This window comes from Paramisgurnus dabryanus, chromosome 10 (assembly GCF_030506205.2).
Source record: "Paramisgurnus dabryanus chromosome 10, PD_genome_1.1, whole genome shotgun sequence".
Lineage (NCBI taxonomy): Eukaryota > Metazoa > Chordata > Actinopteri > Cypriniformes > Cobitidae > Paramisgurnus > Paramisgurnus dabryanus.
Window position 1 is genome coordinate 30,027,832 of NC_133346.1, and position 22,436 is coordinate 30,050,267.

Below are 22,436 nucleotides of genomic sequence, written 5' to 3' on the forward strand. Positions count from 1 at the left end.
ATCATCTAAATAGGGATTAGACATAGCGCCAGCGCAACTGGCTTTTAAAGGGGATAAGAGCTGTGACTCTCATTGGTTTACTGCACGTTACGCCCAAAATATTCCCATTACAATAGGACCTACCCTTTTCGACCATGCGCTCGGCGCAAAAACCATTTTTCCCGTCGTTAAATTAGCAAAAGTGGATTCGGACACGCCCATTTAGACGTTGCGCTGTGCGCTTTAGACAATGCGCTTAGATCGTTAAAATAGGGCCCTCTGTCTGATTTAATGGCCAAACCAAAATCTGTGTAAACATTAGTGATCAGAGTAAAAATAGACAATTATTGACCCAAGTCTCAAAACTCATGCTTGTCCTGGAGTCCAGGTCTTACTGACAGTGCATAGTTATTTTTAGTTAGATTGTGAAGTGTTACAAATAGCTTTCCTTTCTTAAATGTTTACTTTATCTGTAAAGAAACAAAATTCTCAGGTTTTGTCTTCCTCTTCTTCAGAATGTGCTGCAATGCTTCAACAGCAAAACTCCCCGGTCTTATCTGGAGGAGGTGCAGAATTTCTGCTATTTGTTTATAATAATTGTATAGGTTGCTGAATTAAAGATGTTGGGATCAGGGCACTCATGCTTTGGGTCTCTGTAAGCCCATGCAGAAAAAGATATCCTTATTTTCCTGACCACTAGCTCTCCCGGTGGTATTTTGCTTAGTAGTCTCAGCAATTCCTAGTTCAGTGATCCCAACTTTGGTGGTCCCAAAGGTTCTTGGTTGAGTAAACTCATCCTTGGTGATCCTATTGTCTTGCCAGTGTTTTTACTGAAACTATTAAAGAGGTTTTGGGAGGTCTATGGGTTGGTAATAAAACATGTCATTAGCTTAGTAAATGGACAGTTCTCATGAGAATGGATTAAATTTCATTCACAGTTCTGAAGTGCTGGTTTTTGAAGGTGAGCATCTTGTGCTGGTGTTGGATTTGAAAGGCTCAGGACAAAAGCTTTGATACCACAGTATCTGACATTTTTTGGGCCGGAATCCCAGACAAACCCAATGGATGGGTGAATTGCTGCTTGGACTGGAGTGTTTATGGGAAATGAAGGTAGTTCAGAGAAAGAGTGATCATAGACCAGTTCACGAGAGCCCATCATGCAGATAATAAAACAGAATCAGTAGACATACAGAGGTTTAATACATTTGTGGGTCTGTCAGATCATTGCGTGCTGTGCAAAGTTAATCTCCAATCAGATGGAATGAGTGGAATGGTCTTCTGAGCTTAATGTTCAATGACACTAGTGAGACAGTCAAGGGCTTGGTTTTTGCTGCACTGTAAAAAAATTCCGTAGAAATTGCAGCTGGGTTGCCGGTAATTTACTGTAGATTTAAACTTATGTTTTTTACTGGCAATATTTTGTTCAAAGTTAAATGAACATGAAACATTTACAAGTCTTTGTCTTTACAGAGTAAAACTAAAAAAACAGCATCAAGCAAAACATTCTGAGAAACAAAATCTGAAGCAAAAAACAGAAAAAGGTTGATGATGATTTCTGGTTCCCAGAATGCTTTGCATGAGGCTGTAATTGTATAGTTTTATTCTGTAAAGATAAAGACTTGTTAATATTTAAAATGTATTTAACTTTGAACAAACTCTTGCCAGTAAATAACATAAATGTAAATCTACGGTAAATTACCGGCAACCCAGCTGCAATAACATTGTAATTTCTACGGATTTTTTTTACAGTGTGTCTGTACAAGGATATAAAGTCCACCAACACATTTTTATTGTTATTTTTAGTTAACTTTGTTAAATTATTGTCATACTTACATTCATGTTTATACATTTTTATTCAAACATATATATTTAAATGTTGTGCATACATATAAGTAAAGTATTGAGTTTAAAGTATTGTAAAGTGTAAATTATTGAGTTTTTAGCACGGAATTAAAAATGAAACATGTTTGTATATAACCTGGAAACATATTTAATAGCTTATAAAGTATCTGATGTCATTTATTACTATGGGAGATCCAGGATGTCTTTTGTCTACTTTATTATCCACTATAGTCATATTTTACTTCCACAGAATTATTTAAACAAAACTCATCTATTACAATTAAAGTAGATATGTAAACTGTAAGCACCATTTAAACTATACAATATATCATTATCAAAACGGTTTGTCTAGTTTTTAAATATTTTATTCTTGCTATGTGATTTTTTCAGCTCATGTCCTGTTAGGAACTTATCTAACACAAAATGCTTATTTTATTACTTAAAAAAATTAATAATAAAAAACATTCCCATAATTTTTGAGATGAAGATTAAAGGTGCACTGAATAGTGCTGACATTACAGAAGTTACAAATACTTTGTGTGGTGGTGGACGTGTGCAGGAAACGCAGAAGTCACAGGAAGCAGAGTCTGGATAAGAATAGCACTTGACAGAGAGGAGAGGATCTACTACAGGATATTACTTTCTCTAACAGACCTCTACCTAAACTAACACTCAACTTTCTTATATATTTAACCAATAAAAAGTTCAATAGATCTCTATTTGTGACATATTTCTGCTGATTCTGGGTCACACTTGACCTTGATTTGCATGCAATTCAAATAAAACAAGCGTATTTAAATAAACCATGAGTATTAAGCGACCTACAAAGATTTGTCATACTATATGGAGGAAATAATACCGGCCGGATTCCCAGAGAGGGATTAGACTAGTTCTAGATTAAAATAAATAAGAACTATCCAAACTAAATACAACTTGCACTGACATATCATTAGATACATTAGATTGCCTCAAAATGAACACAAGTAATGTTTTTAGTGAGAAAATTTTTGTTAAAACAAGTTATATTTCCTATCCACAATATCTTTCCATGCCAGACCTGCCATTGCTGTCCTTTGCCGTTCTGTAAGCAAGCTTTAAGTATTTTATTTTACGTTGACACTGCTGCCACGACCGGTTGTGTCCACTTTCCTCCATCTTCTGCGCAATCATCTCAAAAACACGACGATTTCGATATGAATCAACGAGTTTTCACTGAACCTCCTCTTCTGCCCATACAGAGTTGAGACACCTAGTCTCACTCGAACTCCATCCACGAGGATCCATTGCTTATTTTTCTGCTTTTAGTTTTAAGATAAACTTTCCATTTGGCTACACAGAGTTTAAATTCCGCCTGACCCTGAAACACGTCCCACAATGATTACACGTTAGGTCAGTAGGCGGGACTAGGCGGTCTTTTGTAGCTGTTCGAACACATTCAACCACATGTGCGTTCCGCAACTACAAAAAAAAAACTACGATCCGATCAAAAGTGGTTTTGACTACCTCTGGATGTGGTTGAAAGTGGTCGAAAGTGTACAAGCTCAAAACGTTTTGGACACAGTTAACACCTGGCATTAACGTCGTCCACTTGTGATCCGATCGATGAAAACGCATGTTATGCCAAGTGTAAACAGCCTCTGTGTGCTGTGTAATACAGTGAGCCTTTTATTTGAACACACTGTAACAGGTCTGATGTTTTTCTGATTTATTTTAGAGATCAAGCCTCTAAAGCAGGGGTCCCCAACCTTTTTTACACCGCGGACCGGTTTCAGCTTTAAAAAAAGTTCGCGGACCGGGGGTTGAGGTTTGGGGGGGGGGGGGTGCTGAGTTGCTGTGCTGAAAATCCTCCTTTGCAAAATGTATAACATTTTAAACGGAAGACAGATCAAACAACCATGCATTGGGAAAATGAATAATTGCTTTATTTATAGTATATTTTCTATAGACATGTACAACCATATTTTGCCGGATAGTTTTTTTACTTTCATTGTTTCAGTTTGCCTGCCCATTTAGTCTTAATAATTAACGGTAAACAAACTTGGCTTGCTGTTCTCGAAGTCAGCTCGAATCCTGGTCAGGCTCGAGCCCCAAGTTCAAGTAACAGAACGAAAGAAAAATGCAGCGAAAGAGGAGAGATGCCAGAAGAATTGCGGCTGGGCGCGGAGGCACGGAGACTCCCGTTTACCATATGCTTTTAATGATGATTTACACAGTTTCCTTTTAAACCTACGTTAAAAGTGTAGCCGTTAAAATATTATTACTCCAATAAAAGAGTTTATTTTGATCATAGTGCCACGATCGCTGGATAATTCTGAAGTTGTTTTACAGAAGAATAAAATAATTACTTTTCAGTCATTTGCAATGTCACACAGTTGAACGTCTCCGCGTATTTACATGATTTGCGACGTATATTTGCAAATGATTAATTAATTCATACCTCTCCAATACTTTGATCGATTGTGTTTTAGAAGTACTGTATGCTCAAACTCTGACAGCAATGTGATTGCCGCTGCGCTGGTAGAGATAAACAGAGACCACGAAAAAGAGAAAGTGCGGCTTTGTACAAAAGTGGAAATGATTTATGTTATTTCAAGTCGGCTCTTAAAGTAAAAAATACCCGATTAAGCTATTACGTAGCTATTATACCATTTTTTTTTCAGGACATTCTTGCGACCCGGTAGCAACTTGTCCACGACCCGGTACAGGGTCGCGACCCGGTGGTTGGGGACCTCTGCTCTAAAGGAAATCTCAATCTAGGTAATGTTCATTTTCTAAATTCCATGTGACTTGTGCTGTATATAAGTGTTCTGAAGGCATTCCAAAAGAATAAGGGAAAGAACAAACTTTTACTGTAAAGCGGGACTTTCTTCGCGTTAAACTTTTCCACAGTATCTCTTTGGTATAATTATAGTTTTGGATATGGTAACTTAAGTGGCTGTTTGTGAGTCATAAAGCTTTACACTAAGGGCCAGATTTACTAAATGGGGCAAATTAGTGGTAATATCTGCGGAATATTTACTAAAAAAGTTCGGATTAAATAACACAGGCACAACAGCTGATTTCCATAATGACCAACACAATCTACTAAGAGCAGCACAAAATTAGCAAATCATAGATACACTGGATGTCGCCTTGGGGTTCTAAGCATGGGTCAAAACCGCCGCCATCTTAGAACAGGGGTCTTGTCATAGGAAGTAGCTAGGTAACGCTGCTATCTCCGCCTGTACTTCGAATTCATGGACGATGCCGGACTTTTGTGCTGCGTATGGATGTTAGGCCTATTTGCAATATGCATTATAGTTGGAAAAAGCAGATTTTCATAATATCAAAACTTACATTTTTTTTGGACTCAATGCTTAATACATGTCTGACTCTTGAAATGAACCAAAAGAAAACCAAGAAAATCGCATTCATTACGATTTATGGTGATTTTATTTCCGTTACACCAACCTACAATGACGCTCATGCGGGGCTCCCCTGTTTCAAGATGGCGGCTCTATTTGACGCATTCAGTCCAATGAACTGCCGTAGCCAACGCGACTTCTAGTGTACATATCTATGATCGCAAATAAGCAGAGCTGATGAGTTAACGTGTGATGCACTTGAAATCAGCACCATGGACATTACCGCTAACGAAGCCATTAGACACAGAAAAGTGAAGGTTTAGAATAAGAATTGTGACTTCTCTTATTGACTCCTATTTTATTTACTTCAACAAATAATAAATAATATGGCTTGGTAAACATTATTTTTGAATAGTATGTTACACGTTAAAACAATCCTCTGCATTGTATCAAACGTTCTCTGCTATCTGTGATGCCTCTTTTCAAGCGCATTTCAAGTGCAATTTAAGGCATGCTTTTTTCTGTGTTAAATAATTGCCCAAACATTAGTATCGCATTGGGTGAATCATTTAAATAATCTATTCCCATAAATTTTTCATCTAAAAAGGGAAACTTCTAGAAATGCATATGCAATAAGGTCAGTTGCAAAAAGAACTACACCTTTTCAGGTATTTCTTTTAGTATTTTTTTTTATAATTTTTTATAATTATTTTTAATTATTAAATTTGTTTTTTTTTCTAGTTTTTGATATTGAATGCTATCAATATCTTAAGTATTGTTTTCTTTTTTACAAAATTGGGTAATAATTGCTAACTAAATGTCTGTAACCCAATCGGAATCAGTCACTGAACAGCATAATCAATTATGGAAATTTTTTCTGTTCGAAGTTTAACTATTTAGTGATTTAGCATCATTCTAAAACAGAAAATATTGTTTGTTTGTTTTCTGAGTTTGTTTGTTTTCTGAGTTTGTTTTTTATTTTTTATTAAGTCGTGACGTTCATGTAGGTGTGACCCTGTAGGGTTGTCCCCGCCCATGAGACGCAAGGCCCCTCCCGTGAGTCCGGAAGCCACTCCCTCTGTCATAGGATCTATTAAGTGGCAAAAAAGCAAGACAGAAAATGGCGACGGCGGGGAGCCGGACCTCGTCGTTAGGTGGATTATTGGACTCGAGTAACGGACCAAACGTCGAGATCGGATCTCAGGGAAGTTCTAGCGGCTCCGGATCTACTCATAGCGTCGGGAGAGCGAGGAGAAACGCGTTGGAGAGCAGCGAGTGGAGGCGGAAAGTGAGGAGTGTTGATCTGGATACATGTGAGAGCGGGACCGCCTCGACTCCGCAGCTCCACAGTCTCATCACAGAACCGTACAGAACCTGCGATAATCTGTCTGATAGCGCTCAGGAATGGATGAACAACTCTTTAAAGATCAGTGCTGACGGTCCGAGCACTGGACATGATACTGCTGTGGACCTGAACATCTCACACAACAGGTACAACTATTTATAAACGCGTGCGTTACTCGTGTTTTCTTCTATCAGGAACTTGAGTTCCGCTGCAGAGTCACTTTAACATCTTTGAAAGAGCATTTGTAATAGTTCACCTTTAGTTATTTAATGCACAATATATGCCTTTTTTAATATTCTTTACAAAGACCTTTTATGAGGCAAACTCAAAAAGTAAACTTTACCAGAGGAAACTCTAGTATTGATGGGTAAATTTCACTTGAAGACCATTTTTTTACATTTCCATAATAATGTGCACAGCTGATAAACATTACATATTTTGTGAATATTGCATGGATATTGTTTATACACACACTGTCAATCGTTATTATTAGTCTGTTTATAAGTATAGTTATGAAGCCACGTGACCAAAGCAGATAAACTAAATTCTTTGTCAAAATTATATTGGTTTTGGGACAAATAGTATTGTGTTTCTAATGTCTTTTTAAATTAACTTTATTTGATATTTTTTGCCTGTTTTTGTACCATCTAGTAACAGAAGGAAAAAAGCTCATGTTAGGATGTGTGAAGAATATAATCGTGTGAAGAATATAATCATGTGAGAGAGTTGAAAACCTTGTCAAATGCACAATCTCATTTCAGAAGGAAGATTGTGAATGTGAGATTTGAGGCAATATGAGCTGCAGGCTTTGAGACTGTAAACATAATGAGACCTGAACAGATTTTGTAAGAAAGAATCACTGGAAACAGAGCCTTGTGCCATTGTGAACTTTTCAGATGATAGACAGTTGAGAGTTACTCAAGGTACAAATCCTACATGACATTTTTTGTATTATAATAAACTTTTACAATTTATAAAAAGTGTAACTGAATATATGAAGTCTTATATAAAAAGTTGTAGGGTTTATATAGTAGCACAGTTGTACTTCAGTTTAGAATGTAGTTGTACACGCTTGTAATCTTGGTCATGCATGTTAATCCTCGCAGTAATCATGTGAGTCAAGATTAATATCGTTACTCATATTGAGCGTAAGTGTCGTGACTTTAATTTTTGGAGGTCTTGCAACAGCTCTTAAGTTATGTGATATTTTTAATCCCATGTCATTGTCTTGTTCCTGCACGTTCATGGACATACAGATTTCAAAATCCATCATTTCAAACATCTTCAGTTTTACGTCAGTGAGTTTATTCATTTACCGCCGGTTTCCCCTCAGGTCAGAACACAAGCTGAGGTCATTGTGTTTTTCATCCAGGTAACTTTACGTATAGAAACCGTCGAGTTGGTGTTGAAACAGCAGCAGATGTTCCCATGCTTGAGTACACTTTTAGGAAGACATCTCATCTGCTGTCTGACACTCTTTCTATTGCATTGTTGAGTGATCAAAAGAGTTGTTTCTGAATTCTTTACTGATGTTTCATGAACCTGAGGTGGTGGATCTCACCTGGCCATATGGGATATAGTAACAGACCATTTTTGTGTAACACCTTATAAATTCAGATAGAAAATATACATACAGGGCTCGACATTTAAGGCTTGTCCGCTTGTCCGGGACAAGTAGATTTTTTGTAGGACAAGTGTAAGAGAAAATTAGTTGTCCGACTGGACAAGTTAAATTTCAAACAATGTTACTTAAGTCTTAACGTTATGTGCCGTTAACGACAGAGCAAAACGCGCAGCGCAAACACAGAGCGGAATATTGAACAGAGAGCGCAGCGCGCCGACACACACACACACACGTTTACATCTTAAGGGCGATTTATAGTCGTGCGTAGGTCCTACGGCGTAGCAGCGACGGCGTAGGTTCCGCGTCGGTTTTCATTTATACTTGTGCATCGCCGTGCAAACACACGCGAAAACCGCTGGTTGGCAGTAATCACGCGAGTGACCACAGTAGCAGCAGAAGTCGTCACAGAAGAAGAAGCTAAGCAAGTTAACCCACAAACGAAGAAGAAATAACAACTTGTTGTGTATAATTTGAGAAGACCAGCAATGATGGAAGTAAATAAACAGCGACTTATGTTGCAGTTTGAGTTAAATCACTCCTCAACTTGGCTCCTCTTTGTTTTCTCCGTCTCAAACGGAAATACCTATGACGCAGTTTTTTTACCTGATGGGAGGGGTTCTGGTGGACCAATCACAGAGCTTGCGGTTCGCGTAGAGCCGACGCGCTGTTAGAAATTTTGTGAGGTGCGCGTCAGGCTACGCAGAGCTACGCACAGGCTACGGATAGCTTACGCCGTAGCTACGCCGTAGGACCTACGCACGACTATAAATCGCCCTTTACTGTTATTGTTACTAAACAAGCTGCGCGCGCATGAAACCTGATCGCCGAACACGGAGGGGCGGGAGTTGCGGGATGGAGTGGAGAGTGATATTTCGTCAGGCTCCGGCGTGAATATAAATGAAAGACACTTCAACTGCGTTTTCATCACTGTGTGTCAAAAAAGCCGATTTAAATCCGTATTTTTTCTCTTCTAAAGTTCGGTAAAAACACATAATGGGCTTAAAATCTTGTTTAAGAATCTGTTTTATAATGAGAATCTCTCTTTCAGCGCGCCTATGTGTGTGTGCGCCGCGTGACAGCCGATTTGAACCTGACAGAGTTCGTCACTGTACATTAAAAAAATCCCACACAAACATTACAGCGTAAATGCTAGGATTAAGATTGATTTTATATATAACAGATAATCTAGATACATTTACCCTAATACGTTTTTTTAAAACATGTTAATGTTTTAATGTTTTGCTTTAGTGTTTTAATGTCAGACAATCATTGAAATGTGGGAAAAATGAAGAGAAAGGCAGCAGATATAGCATCCTTCTTCAGAAAGAGTAGCAAGAAGCAGCTAAATGAATCTTAGTAAATTACATTTCAGTGGCCTACAAAATTCACGTGATTTTCTGGTCTCTATAGTTTTTTCAGCAATGGGAGATATAAATTCTGGTTTCAAAGTAAATTTCAAAAGTTTTATTTGATTAAATAGTTTAAAAAACATGGAGGTTAAATGATGATTATAAATTGTATGTTAATCTCAATTCATTTTAATAAAAAATAAAGTATTGTAGCAATTGTATGTTATACATTATTCTGATTAACGCACCTATAATACTTAAAGGGACACTTCACCCATTTGCATTAAGTTTTGTATAGTTAGAACCCCACTCATGTTTTTGAATGGTCATGCATCATTTCCTCAGTTGCTGCTGAGACAGAAGAATTACAGATTTCAGTGTTGCACTTCCTTCTTTTAATGATGCAAAGGAAGTCCAATATCTTTGTTGAGGGGGTAAGACTACAAACACCCCTTTTCTCGATCAAATAGGCACCAAAATCTAAATGTATGTTACATTTAGACTACAAATATGACACCCTTTCAATAAAGATGAATGTTTCTACGGGTGAAATTCTTTAAAAGTATTTTAAGGTTGGATGATAGAGATTTTATGTGCCACCCCAGAGTTACTGCTGGCCCCTGCCTGGCCACCCCTATAAAAAATCCTTTGCTCCACTGATTAGCAAAACACAAAAAATACATAATATTATAAATCTTTACCCGGACAAGTGACTTTTGTGCATGGACAAGTGAAACATAAATTTACTTGTCCAAAGGACAAGTTCCTCAAAAAATTAATGTCAAGCCCTGTACATAGTTTATTAAGCCTACTTATTTAAAGTCTTGTTCAAACCAAGAACATTACTATGAAGATATAACTATATTAGTGTTTACGCCAGTAATTAGGCTTGTTGCGATAGTCGGTGAAACAGTGATTACCGGTGCTTCAGCCTCTCACCGGTTTAATCACTTGCCCACTGCGACACCGTCTTTCACCGTCGTTTTGATTTTTTCTTGTAATTAAATCATTTAGTTTTGTTAGAGAGAGCAAACACTAAGAATTGAATGTGTCTGCTGCCTAAATTCAGCGGAGCTGAACGCGCGTCATCACAGAGCAGCGGCTGCGGGTGTCAGATTTCATTTATTCCTGTCAGACTGCGGCGAGCTGATTGACCAGACGATCATGGCAGAAGCCGCGTGCTTATTCGTTTTTGTTATAATATACATATATGATGTTAAATATAAGCGAGATTGCTTTGTTGTTGTGTTTTTCATTAAGAATAATAATAAACCCATCATTCAAGCAGTGCTTTATGGAGGAATTGACTCAAGCACTTAAACCAGCTGTTGCACTCGCAATTGCACGCAAATTCATACGCGATTTAACGCAGCGTACGCAAGCGCTGGATTTAAACAACAGTTGCATCTAATTCAAAAGTGAAAGTAAAATGCGCACGTCTGTATGTGCATTTATAAGCCCCTCCCACCCAGTGAAACCGGGATCACCGGGTTTGTCACGCACTGATTAACCGGTGGGAAAATTCTGTCACCCCAACAACCCTACCAGTAATACCTGAGATGAATTGCAGTATGCAAAAAATATCTCTGTGTTTTCTACTAAGTGGTATAAATGTATAGATGATGTGCAAGTCAAAGCCTTATGTGGGATGTGACAATCACCTTTATTATAACAGTGTGTGATGAATAAAAAAATATTTCCTCCTTGCTTGAAAATAAACCGCTGCACAACATGCGAGTGGGTTTGACCTCCGTGTACATTTCTGCCAGAGCTTCTGTTGTACAGGAGTCGTATCAGACCATACTGAAATTAACGGTATCGTCTCATCCCGTATCCCACTGGGAAAAATTACTGATATACCTGTATATCTGAGTAAACATAACTCCATAGCATGGTTCATTCTGTGTTGTGCAATGCAGTTTCACATTGCAAATGCATGAGCGCCTTTCATTTAAAACAGGACTGTACATTAACTTTTTTGCACATAGCACTGGTGCTACAGAGGTTGAAAGTTTTGTAGCGCAGGCCAAACTGTAGTAGCACAAACATAAGAATTCATCATTACCATAAAGTTATCATGTCTGTAAACAAACACAAGTAATGAAGTTCATCACTTATATTAAGTTCCCATACAGAGCACAAAAAAACTAAGTATTACAAAAATTGCTTTTAGAGAAAGTTTTTCTTTATTTGCTAATAAATGAAGAGTGCAGAAATAACACCTCTTACACCTCAACACTAGACATAAAAGTAGAAAAGATCTGTGGGCAGACATCACTAAATAAAAACTCTTAATAAAACTAGCAACCAAACCTATAACCTTTTCTGTTTTTCCCTAAAGGGGGTCGCACACCGGACGAGAAGGTTGCGTATCCTAAAATCAAACACATTATGGTGTGGTATTATAGTATGGAAAATGTATTCATTGCACAGACAATTTTTTTCGTAGCATGTGCGATATATATGTGGCATATATGTCGCACTGTACAGCCCTGTAAATGAATTTTTATTCACTGTTAATGATTTATTGTTATTTAGCTTGGAAAATGATCCCAGCCATAATGGTTGCTTTTTAATTTTATAGATTTTTTAAACTTTATCGTTATTGTTATCATTTATTGTATAATGAATAATGATAAATTATACATTTAATGGGTGTTTTTTTATAGTAGTAAGTTGTTGTGTGGTCTGAATACCTTTTATAGAATATTGTAGATTATTTCTGCAGTCGAGACTTGGCATTGTGAAATGGTTGCATGTTGTCCGCTATGGATTTTCCTGTGCAGTGTCCGTTGGGTGTTCCCAGCCCATAGAAACGTAATTAATTTGTTTGCGTTTCCAGCGGATGTGGTGGGGCTTGAACCGATGCTGGATGAGATACCACCTCCAGAATAGATACCATCACAAGCCTTTGATCTTACTGAAGCCATTGGCACACGTTAAATACTACTATACATTAATATTTAGATTTGTAAATAGTTTGTTTTTGTACATCATTATGATCATGCGTGAACTTTCAGTTTTCAAAACATATTCATATTAAGAATATTTTGGCATGAAATGAAAAACCATGACCAAATCGTCTCTTTTGTTTCTTGACTAGTAAAGTATATTGTGTGAAGTCAGTGAAGTGTAATATGATTTCTGAAGTGATGGTGTTTTGTTTGTTGTTAGTAATTTGTGGGCTCATTCCACAGTAAGGTGTTGCATGACTCATTGTCCTGTCAAATGTAATAATCTGACCGAAGCTCAAATGTGCTACCATCCGGCACCTTGAGCCAGCGTCACGTCAGCTCTAAGCTGGAGCTAAACGCTCGCTCTCAAACTTCCTCATGGTCACCTTTGTTCCTGTTGAACACATCTACTCAACATGCTGATGTTGTAAGAAGACTCCTAAAGGTTCACAAGGTTCTCAGAGCTTTATCGTGACAAATATAGCCTCCTGCAGTCGAACGAGGCAGGTTAAAATAACGAGAGTGTATGGTCCTGGTGGTATCTTGGTGTATGGTAAGGGAGTAGGTCAGTGGAGTTTGAGTGTGAAATTTGACACGTTGCTTCTTAAAATGGGTTTTAGTGCAGTGAAGGTGGATTCCTATAGTTCCTATCACTTGTCGAAGATAAATTTAGCATACATTTAGTAATCTCATTCCTACCACTTTTACTTTGAGTAATTTTGGACCTATTTTTTGCACTTATCCTTTTACAGTCAGCTTGAAATGATGTGCTAATTTTATAGCATTTATTTATTTTTATAACACTGTAGGTTCTATCCAGTGGAAGGAAGACTTTTAGTGATTTTATTTAAGTTGTGATGCACATAAGGTGTTTATCTTTCCAGTTAAAAAAGGTATGATGTTGCTAATTGTTGCATATCTCCTAGCTTTACTTTAAAGAATATAAAGAGTTAGCAGGCAATCTGATGGATGATCAGTTAAGGGCCAGGTATACCTTTTTTCTGCATCTGCGCAGCTTTTAAAATATACTCACTGTTGCTACGCGCAAATGGCTGAAATGTAAGCAATACAAATGATTTCTTATTCACATTATTACTCTGCCACAATGTCAGGGCAGCACTGATTTGCAACATTTTTACAGTACATTAAAAAAATTAGGATAGGTGAATAAAAGTTGCCAATCCACCACTGCAAACGAAGTTTGGAACAAACAACAAGAAAACAAAGAACCGGTATCAACCATTATGGTGATGAAAATGCTCCACAGCTTTCTGTTCTTGGAAGAAGTGAAATTAAAAGAAGAAAAAATTGTAATGTGTATGCAAACATTGTCTATTGGCTCTTATTGTTTGTAGTGGAGTGTCCTGGCTCAATGTTTTCTCGCGTATGCGCTGATGTCCACGGACCCTCCTAATGACGGAAATTACGTCAAGCGGACAGCACAGGTATGCGGACATCCATATTATACCTTCGGCTTTAGAAGTTGTTTAGCTCGTAACAGAGTAAGGGCAGGGATACACCAAACCGATGCCAGCAAAGCAGTGCAGACTGTAAGTCCCGCTCACATTAGCTGGATTTCCATCCCAACGTGAAACAAATCTTTTCAAAATTCGCAAACAGCATTTTTGATGAAGGCATGAGCAGCAGGGCATTAAGATGAAGTCAAGCCCCATATATGGTAAAGACAACCCCAGCGGAAACTGCTATGGTCAGTGCTGCTTCAAAATGTATTCAGCAAATGCATTTACATCTCCCATTATTAGCGTTTACTCTTTTTCGGTGTCAACTTTAAAAATCTCTTAATTTGCAAAAAAATTTTTTTTCGAAAATGTACGTTTCCATCACTCGTTTTTGATGCGATACTTCAAAATGCGCATAAATATCATGGTGATGGAAACATGGCTATGGCTGCGTGCTGGTTATGTCTGGTTCAAGTAGCAGCCGGATCCATTCTGCGCCTGTGTGAGACGAGTTAACTTTCTGTACCGGCCAAACCAAAGAGCTAACCAGAATGATCCAACTCCCAGACGAGTGCCCCCACTCATTTCACATGGTGAATTGGCCAAATAAAACAACTTAACTCACCTCCAAAGACAAAACTGCTTAGGTTGGTCTTTCTGAAGATGTACTGCTGCAAAAAAAGATTTATTTTTGTATTAAGTTTAAACTGTCAAAATGTCTTTGGAAAAACTATGAAAAATAAAATAAACGTATGTCAGGAGTTATAATTGTAGAGGTATTTCGGGGTGTATACCTACTTGGATATTAGATCCTTTCACTGTTCGTTTGTTAACAAGCTTGATTTACCCTTGTGAAACACATTTCTTAGCAAGGTTACAGATGTTTTCTGTGGAATGTAAAGAGTTTATGATAATCATGAGCTGTTGTAAAGATGTTTGGAGTTTTCTGTTGCTAAGCCAGAATGATAATACTGCAAGATCAAGTCCTTCGGATGGAGGTCAAAGTTATATTTTGTCCCACATTGCGAACTTGGAAGTGTAATCCATCTTGTGGTATGTTACTTGATCTAAATGAGTTGTTTCATAGTTTAAGGTTTTTAAAAACCTAGAAGAATTAAATGGAGGTTGATATGACATGCTTTTATTCACACTTTTAAATGAAATAAACATTTTTCCTGAAAGATGAGAAGGATTTTATTTTATGCTTTTTACTAGAAACCGAGACATATTGTTTTCTAACTGTAAACCACTACTAAAGAACTTTAAATCATTGTTAAACATTTCATTTGATTTGATTAATATGTGAACATTTAGGCTAATGCGTTATACATGTATGCTTGCCTTGACAGTACATCAGGATAACTATATAAAACTTTTTATTTGGACAGGAGTTAAATGTTGTGTCACAGAAATGTGAATTTCCTCAGATGTCATCAAAACACTATTGCATGTAACATTGACATTTCTGTGGGTGTGCACTGTTTGACTGAAATACGTGTACAGTGCTGAGCACAGATACGGTTACAGTTGACGGTTCCTGTGGTTATTGACGAGCAGTTAAAGCTTCCTTTAGTTATTGATGGGTTGGAAATGGTGCCAGTAGTTATTAGACTAGTTATAGTGTTTCTATATCTAGTTGTCATAAATGAGTAACGTCCACTCCAGTAACTGACGAGAGACGGATGACGTGAACTCAACTGCTTCGTTGCCATTGGTAGTCGCTCCCGAATGTCGCTCATAATTTGCATAAAGTTAAACATTTCTCAACTTTGATGCGCAACTGGACACGCCCATCCAGCCGTCAATGGTTACTGTCGCTCGTGTTGCCGGATGCCGCTTAGCTTCCATTGAAATCAATGAGATTGCGTCGCTCTGCTACTCCTAGTTGCTTATAATGTGAATGTACCTTTTATGAGTTGCTGTTCTTCAAACCTTTTTAGGTATTTTCATGATAATAAACAATATTTGTAATGATTATGTTTGACGAGTGTTATAAACGACTCAAACTGACAGTGATTTCAGATCGATAAAGACTTACTGATCAAAAGCCGTAGTATATGAAATAGCTGTGCATAATATTGACTGTGCGATTCAGAATAGTAATCTGTCTTAAAAATTGAATTTGATACATTTATGTAAAACATGTGATCTGATTTATTGTTCACTTTATATTTTACAACTTGTGAGTAACTTAAGAAATTACCTATGTAATGCTGTTGTGTCACCAGTACTTTATAACTTGACCATTGTTGATTTAAGTAAATGGGTCCCCCACAAGTTCACTTAACTTGGTGCTCATGTAGACTGTACTTGAATAGTTAATTTCTTTTAACTTAAGGTTCATATAGTGTTCTTAAGGATATTATAACACAGGAATTTATCACTGACTCCGTCAATCATTGAACGCACTTCATGCACCACAGAAGTTGATGACATAAATAAGGAATGTTTTTGGGTACCTCTCAGATGGATCGGCTCACCTCAGAAGGTGCTTTGAAGAGTATAAGGACCCAACTAAATGCGTCTTTTTAACTCTGAGATGTAAACCTCTCTGTTTGCAAATTTACATTTTAGCACAGTGTTTTCAAACCACTGTGCCGTGGCACACTAGTGTGCCATGACCAATTGTTTGGTGTGCCGTGGAAAAATAACACTGCCGCAGTGTTTGAAAAAGCCCTTGAAGCTAGCTACCAGGTTGCTAAGTTGGTCACAGCTACATGTGTCTCTGTCATCAATTCCAGACAGGATTTCATTTGTGTTCATCAAAACAAGATCAAGTTTTACATTAAATGTGAATACTACGTTTAATACAGTATAATATTCCAGTTTAACAAGTCATTTAAGCATTGCAATACAGGTTTGTGCAGATCTATTAATGCTTATTGTTAAAGTGGTGTGCCGTGGCAGAGAAAAGGTTGGGAAACACTGTTTTAGCATACCAACATTTGCAAACCTGCAATTCACACATAAGTGTCTCTCTTCATCGAGTGAATGTGGAAAGGCCTCTTCATGGTCACCAGGAACTGCGTGGGTTAGCTGAATGATCACGCTTGGATGCTGGACACAAAGTCCCGGATATTTCCATAACCATTAGGTCCAGTTCACAGCCACGGGAGTCCCCCCTCCTCTCAGGGTTTGCGAGAGGACAAGCCAGGCTACATGTGAAAAGTAAACACGTTGTAGTGTGACTAATCTGGCCCAGATAACCGGTTAAAAAAAACAAGTGTTGATGCAAGACTAGTTTAGATGCTTCCAAACTCACAAATCATGACAAATGAAGTGTGTACTAAGACTGAAGGCTGACAAACTGAGGTGTCTCATGACCTGTGATTTGGGAGTTCATCCAAAAAGAAAAGTTCTGAGTAGGGCTGCACGATTAATCGAAAAAGAATCACGATCTCGATTCATACAGGTATGCGATTTTAAATGACGGCGATTCACTTGCATATACAGTATTTCCCTGTATTCAGATTCTACGTATTTAGATTACAATCCAAGAATATCAGTCAAACTTGCTAACACACACTCACACAGGTAAAACCAAACACTATTCATTCACCAATCAGACCCGATCGTTTCTTTCCTCTCTCTCATCTCATTTGCGGCGTTCCGCTGTCACTCGCGTGACGTATAACAAGGCGGCAGACCTAAACACAGTCGTTTACTTGGTGGATTTGGAGCGGCAATTTTCACCAAAAAGAGAGGATTAACGAGCGTCATTGTGGAAAATCCTGGTGGCGACGGAGAAACTGAAGATGCAACAACAATGGTTCCGAAAGAAGGCAAGGAAATTTATTTACCTCAGGACCTACCTTAATCGGGGGGCTGGAACCTCCGGAGGGTGCATATGCAGGCTGTATACGTCATCAAGCCTGGTTCATTTGAGTTAACGGAGCATTACATTTGCAAGTCATAAACACACTTCAACAATTTATTATTAACTAAAAATATTAGTCATCTTTATAACGTTAATTGTTAATATTCTGAAATTATGATGCGCAGTTTAGAAATGCGACCTCCATAGAAGCTACAGCCTTCAGATTGAGAAACGGCCTCTGTGTCACCGCCACAAGTTCTCCATTAGAAAGGGTTTTTAGCATGAGGGGAACATTGTTACATGTCTGCGTTTCTCTCTGATGCCTCAAAATGTTGATCGTTTAGTCTTTTAAAGGTTTAACGTTAGTGTTTTTAAAGTTTTTAGGTTGGCCAGTTTGATAGTACAAAAAACACAGGTGCAATTTAACAGCTAACGATAAATTTTTTTAAATTACTCTAAATTTTAAGGGGTCTAAAATAAGAAAGAGAATTTTAAGACACGTTATTATAACTGAAAGTCCTGTAGCACGTTTTTTTTTTTTAGTTAAGTGCATAATAAATGTTTTTGTAAAAAAAAAAGAGAATCGGGTGAGAGAATCGGGATCTCAATTCCCATGGAAAAAAATCGTGATTCACATTTTAGCTTGAATCGTGCAGCCCTAGTTCTGAGCCACATGAGGTTTTAGACATGACCCTGTTTAGATGCTGTCTAAGAGTGTTGTGTTATATGGAGGGATTTTCTAAACTAAAAACTGGGTTTATCTAAATTGTGAAACGTGAAACTGTTTTATCCTGAGCTGTGTTGATTTGTATTTTGTTAGCAGAATCTGTCTGCTGTCGCCAACAAGTGTTGTTGGCACCTTGTATGTTGGAATGGCATGGGAAAGAGCCATTGATCTCCAGGCATCTCATCAGCCTCCAGGGAACATCCATTAGAAATTTGATTCCGCCTGTAAATTGGGAGTAACAGAAATCCTTGAGTTTGAGAAGGCAGCACAAAGACATTCATTGTGGAACCACAGCACTGTTGTTGTAATAATCCCAGCACTAGACTTCATCATTGGAGGGGCCATCAGTGGAAATGGACCATTGTCTCTCAACCACATTACAATTCCTTTGACCTTCTCAAGCCAGCGTCCGATTGCGTCCCAACCTTTTTTGGGAAGGTTTACATAGTCAGAGCTCCAGACGTTTCGGATACAACATTATTGACAATAATAGCGCCAGATAAATGACAAACTTTGCAAACCTTTTACTCACTTGATTAGTGGACAACAAAGAAGCTGACTTACTCTAAGGGAAACACTGTCATGACCGCAACCTTTTTAAAACTCATCCCATTAATCTGAGGGCGTCATTAATGCCCGGGCACTCTGAAATTATTTGGCTACACATCTGCCAGAGGGATGGGTGAATTATTGGTAACTGGTCTGTTCGGTCATTTTCAGATGTGGAGCGGTGCGCAAAGCTCAAAAATGCCGTTCTCATTACAGTTTTTTTGTGATTATAAGCACATTGTTGTTTGACTGCTAGGATGTTCTTGGTGGTTGATTGGGATCAAATATGAGTGTGTGTGACATAATTGTCATTTACATTTTATAAATCTGACAAAACTTGATGTAACCCAAAGCTGAAGTATGCATTGTGTTTCCTCGGATTCAAACCAAAATTTTTGCTCTGCTAATGTTAAGCTCTAGTTTACGCCAACAGAACTGATAAAATGACTAAAGTGACATTTTGTGAGAATAAGGCATTTCAATTACTGACTAATAACCTTTTCATTGTCATCAAAGTGAAATTATTGAACCTAAACATTTACACCTGATAAAAACATATCAGATGCACTCAGAGGGTTTTGCATCTGAACTTGATTTACAAGTTGTACAGACATGAGCTTTTGAGAGGTTTCCCGTCAGCTTTTTAAATGTCTGTTTTTTTTGTGTGTAGCCGGTTTATTGATTTGCATGAAAACACATGCAAACAGGTTTGTATAATAAGCAGATTTTTGATAGATCTGCTTTTGCAATTTGGTTTTTACACACTTCTAGGGATGTTCACACACTGTAAAAAATACTTTGCTGCCTTAAAATTTTTTGTTAAATCAACAAAATCAAGGTCTTGTCAACAGAGATGAGTTGTCACAACTTATAAAATATAGTTGAGAAAAGTCAACTTAATTTTATAAGTTATAACAACTCACCTGTAGTTATAACAACTCATCGCTAGTCAAGATAAATAATAGTATGTAGAAATGACTTGTAAATCCGAGTTTATTCAACAAAAAATTAAGGCAGCAAAGTATTTTTTACAGTGCATTGACCGTTTTACCGTTAACCAAAGGTAAAAATTTATGACCGATTAACATTATCAGTTAAAATAAAAAATATTTGTTAATACATGGTGCGTGTCGTCATGAGCCGACAGACATGTGCCACTTTTCTTTAATTTTTTAATCTTTAATTTGTGAATATCCTGTAAATGACACAAATGATTGCTGTCCTGATGGTCTGATAAAGTAATAATTTGTATAAGAAATCATTTGTATGCGTGTTTGGAAGCGCGTCTCCACGCAAGATGACGCGGTCCATCTCGCGCACATCCGGACAGACGTCGCTGATGGCCTCTGACCCTAACCATAAACATCTCTCTTTTTGCACAAACGGAGAAAGACGATGCAAAACCAAAACTTTCTGAAAAGCGTCCTGCTTTAGAAATAAGACTGATCTGCCCTTTGGATATTAATCCTCTGGACCGATCGCGTGCTTTTTAATAAGGTAATGTTGCGTGAATATCTGATAATGTATGAATCCTGGTTCTGTTGTTGATCTGTCGCTGCTGTTTGCACGTTCAAATGAAATGTTTTTACTAGTTCACAGACAACCGTCAACTGTATTTTTACTCAATGACAATTTCATATTAATACACTCTGAGGCTATTTTGGGGATTTTTGCCTGGATTTGGCCTACCCAATTTCAAAAGCTTCCCATACCCACATGCAGAGGTGCACATACAAAAGTTTGGTATCATTTTACAGGAAACCCTTTGAAATTACATAAAACACTGTTAAAAGTGCTAAACATGGTTGTATGTGTTGTCAGTTCTCTAATAAGCACAAAAATAAATAGGCACTTTTTGATGTTTTTTTCTAAAGTCTGTATTTAAAAGTGTATAACTCTGGCCCTGAGTGGGAACGAAACCTCCAGACAGTTTTGTTTGATTCCAGCAATTGCCAGCTTACAGAGGAAACAGGAATTTTTTCTCTATCTTAATAAATGCAAAAGTTATTTTACTCCAACTGATGGGAGGACTAATACGCTTATGGTGTACAATTTCTGCCAAAAAACATTTGAAAGTGCTCCCATAACCACATACAGTGGAATAAATGCAATATCTTTTTTGCAAAAATCCCTTTGAAGTTACATAAAAAGCTGTTGTTTGTGACAAATAGTGTTATTTATGTGGTTTTTCATATGCTAAAACACCAAATTTTCTTTTTTTATGTTGTAAATACTATCTTTGATAGTGTATAACTCTGGTTCTGGGTGGTCTAGCAGACTGCAGACAGTTCTGGTTGTTAGCAGCAGCAGACAGTAAACACGCAAAAAAAGAATGAACTCTTTAGCATGTTGCATTCAAAAGTTATTCTCATTTTACTGAAGGGTGCGAAAATACATTTTTCATATAAATATTAATTTTTTGTTTTCCACATATAATAAATAGCAAGGGATTAATTATGCACACAACCAAAGAAAATGCTGTGAATGGACTCATTTTTTAGAGTAGGACCTAAAATAAAAGATGGTGTATAATTTGTGGCTATATGTGCTATCTGAGGCAGTCCACACTCAAGTTTCCCATATGTTTACAAAAGACAATTTTTTACCTCATTATTCATTCAATGATTGTTAGATAGGTGATGATAATAGGACGAAAATAACGCTGCAGACTTATTCCTGAGACTGAGAGCTTTCATTTGATATAAGACTTGCCCATGTTTGTCATACTTGAAAAACATGAAATATATGAATATTAAAAGATATTAAAAAATATCGGGGGGGTGATGGTGTAAATTAAGTGTAAATAACTTTCTTACAGTAAAAGATATGTCAAAGTGATGCATATCTGCAGAAAGTAGAGAGTCTAAGCTTTCAAACAGTATCTCATATGTGGTACTGGGTCCATGACAGACCATTACAAATTACAGGAATATTTTATATTAAGTCAAAATAAGATAATTCGGGTCCACAGAGTTAAAGAAGTTAAAATCTTATAAGTTAACTGTTAATGTTCGGTTTAGAAGCTACGGTTGTCGGTCGGGAAAATTAACTGATACGAGCATCCCTACACACGTCTTCACCTTTTTGGGAACATGTTTGTTCATTTGCTTCTGTTTATATTAGTACGAGTATGAAAGTCCCATTGGTAATTATGATTTTACATTTCAAGTCTGTTTTCCTAGAATTTATTATTGACTTTTATTTCTGCCATTCATAATTTGTCATTAATATCTATTTAGCTGTTAGTTTAACTTGCACTTCAATGCTCACAATATTAAATATGAACAGTTTACAGTTGTGAGAGTGGCAGTTTAATAATAGAGGGAAATGCATTTAGTTTCTGTCTGTCGGTTGCTGGGAAGCCATGCATGTAATTCTCAGCAGTGTTAACCCAGATTCTCACATGAATTCACCATCCCTCATGTCAGTTTAAGGGCCACTGAAAG

At 37.4% G+C, this 22,436-nt stretch overlaps 1 protein-coding gene across 2 annotated transcripts in view; it reads left to right on the forward strand.

The window, feature by feature from the left end:
* Window positions 1-6,261: 6,261 nt before the first annotated feature.
* Window positions 6,262-22,436, forward strand: part of map3k1 (mitogen-activated protein kinase kinase kinase 1, E3 ubiquitin protein ligase) — a 59,547-nt gene continuing 43,372 nt past the window's right edge. For both annotated transcript variants that reach the window (XM_065240527.1, XM_065240529.1), the window contains exon 1: window positions 6,262-6,656. In XM_065240527.1, coding sequence (XP_065096599.1) covers window positions 6,286-6,656 — 371 coding nt within the window. In that variant the 5' untranslated portion in view covers window positions 6,262-6,285. The remainder of the gene's footprint in view (window positions 6,657-22,436) is intronic.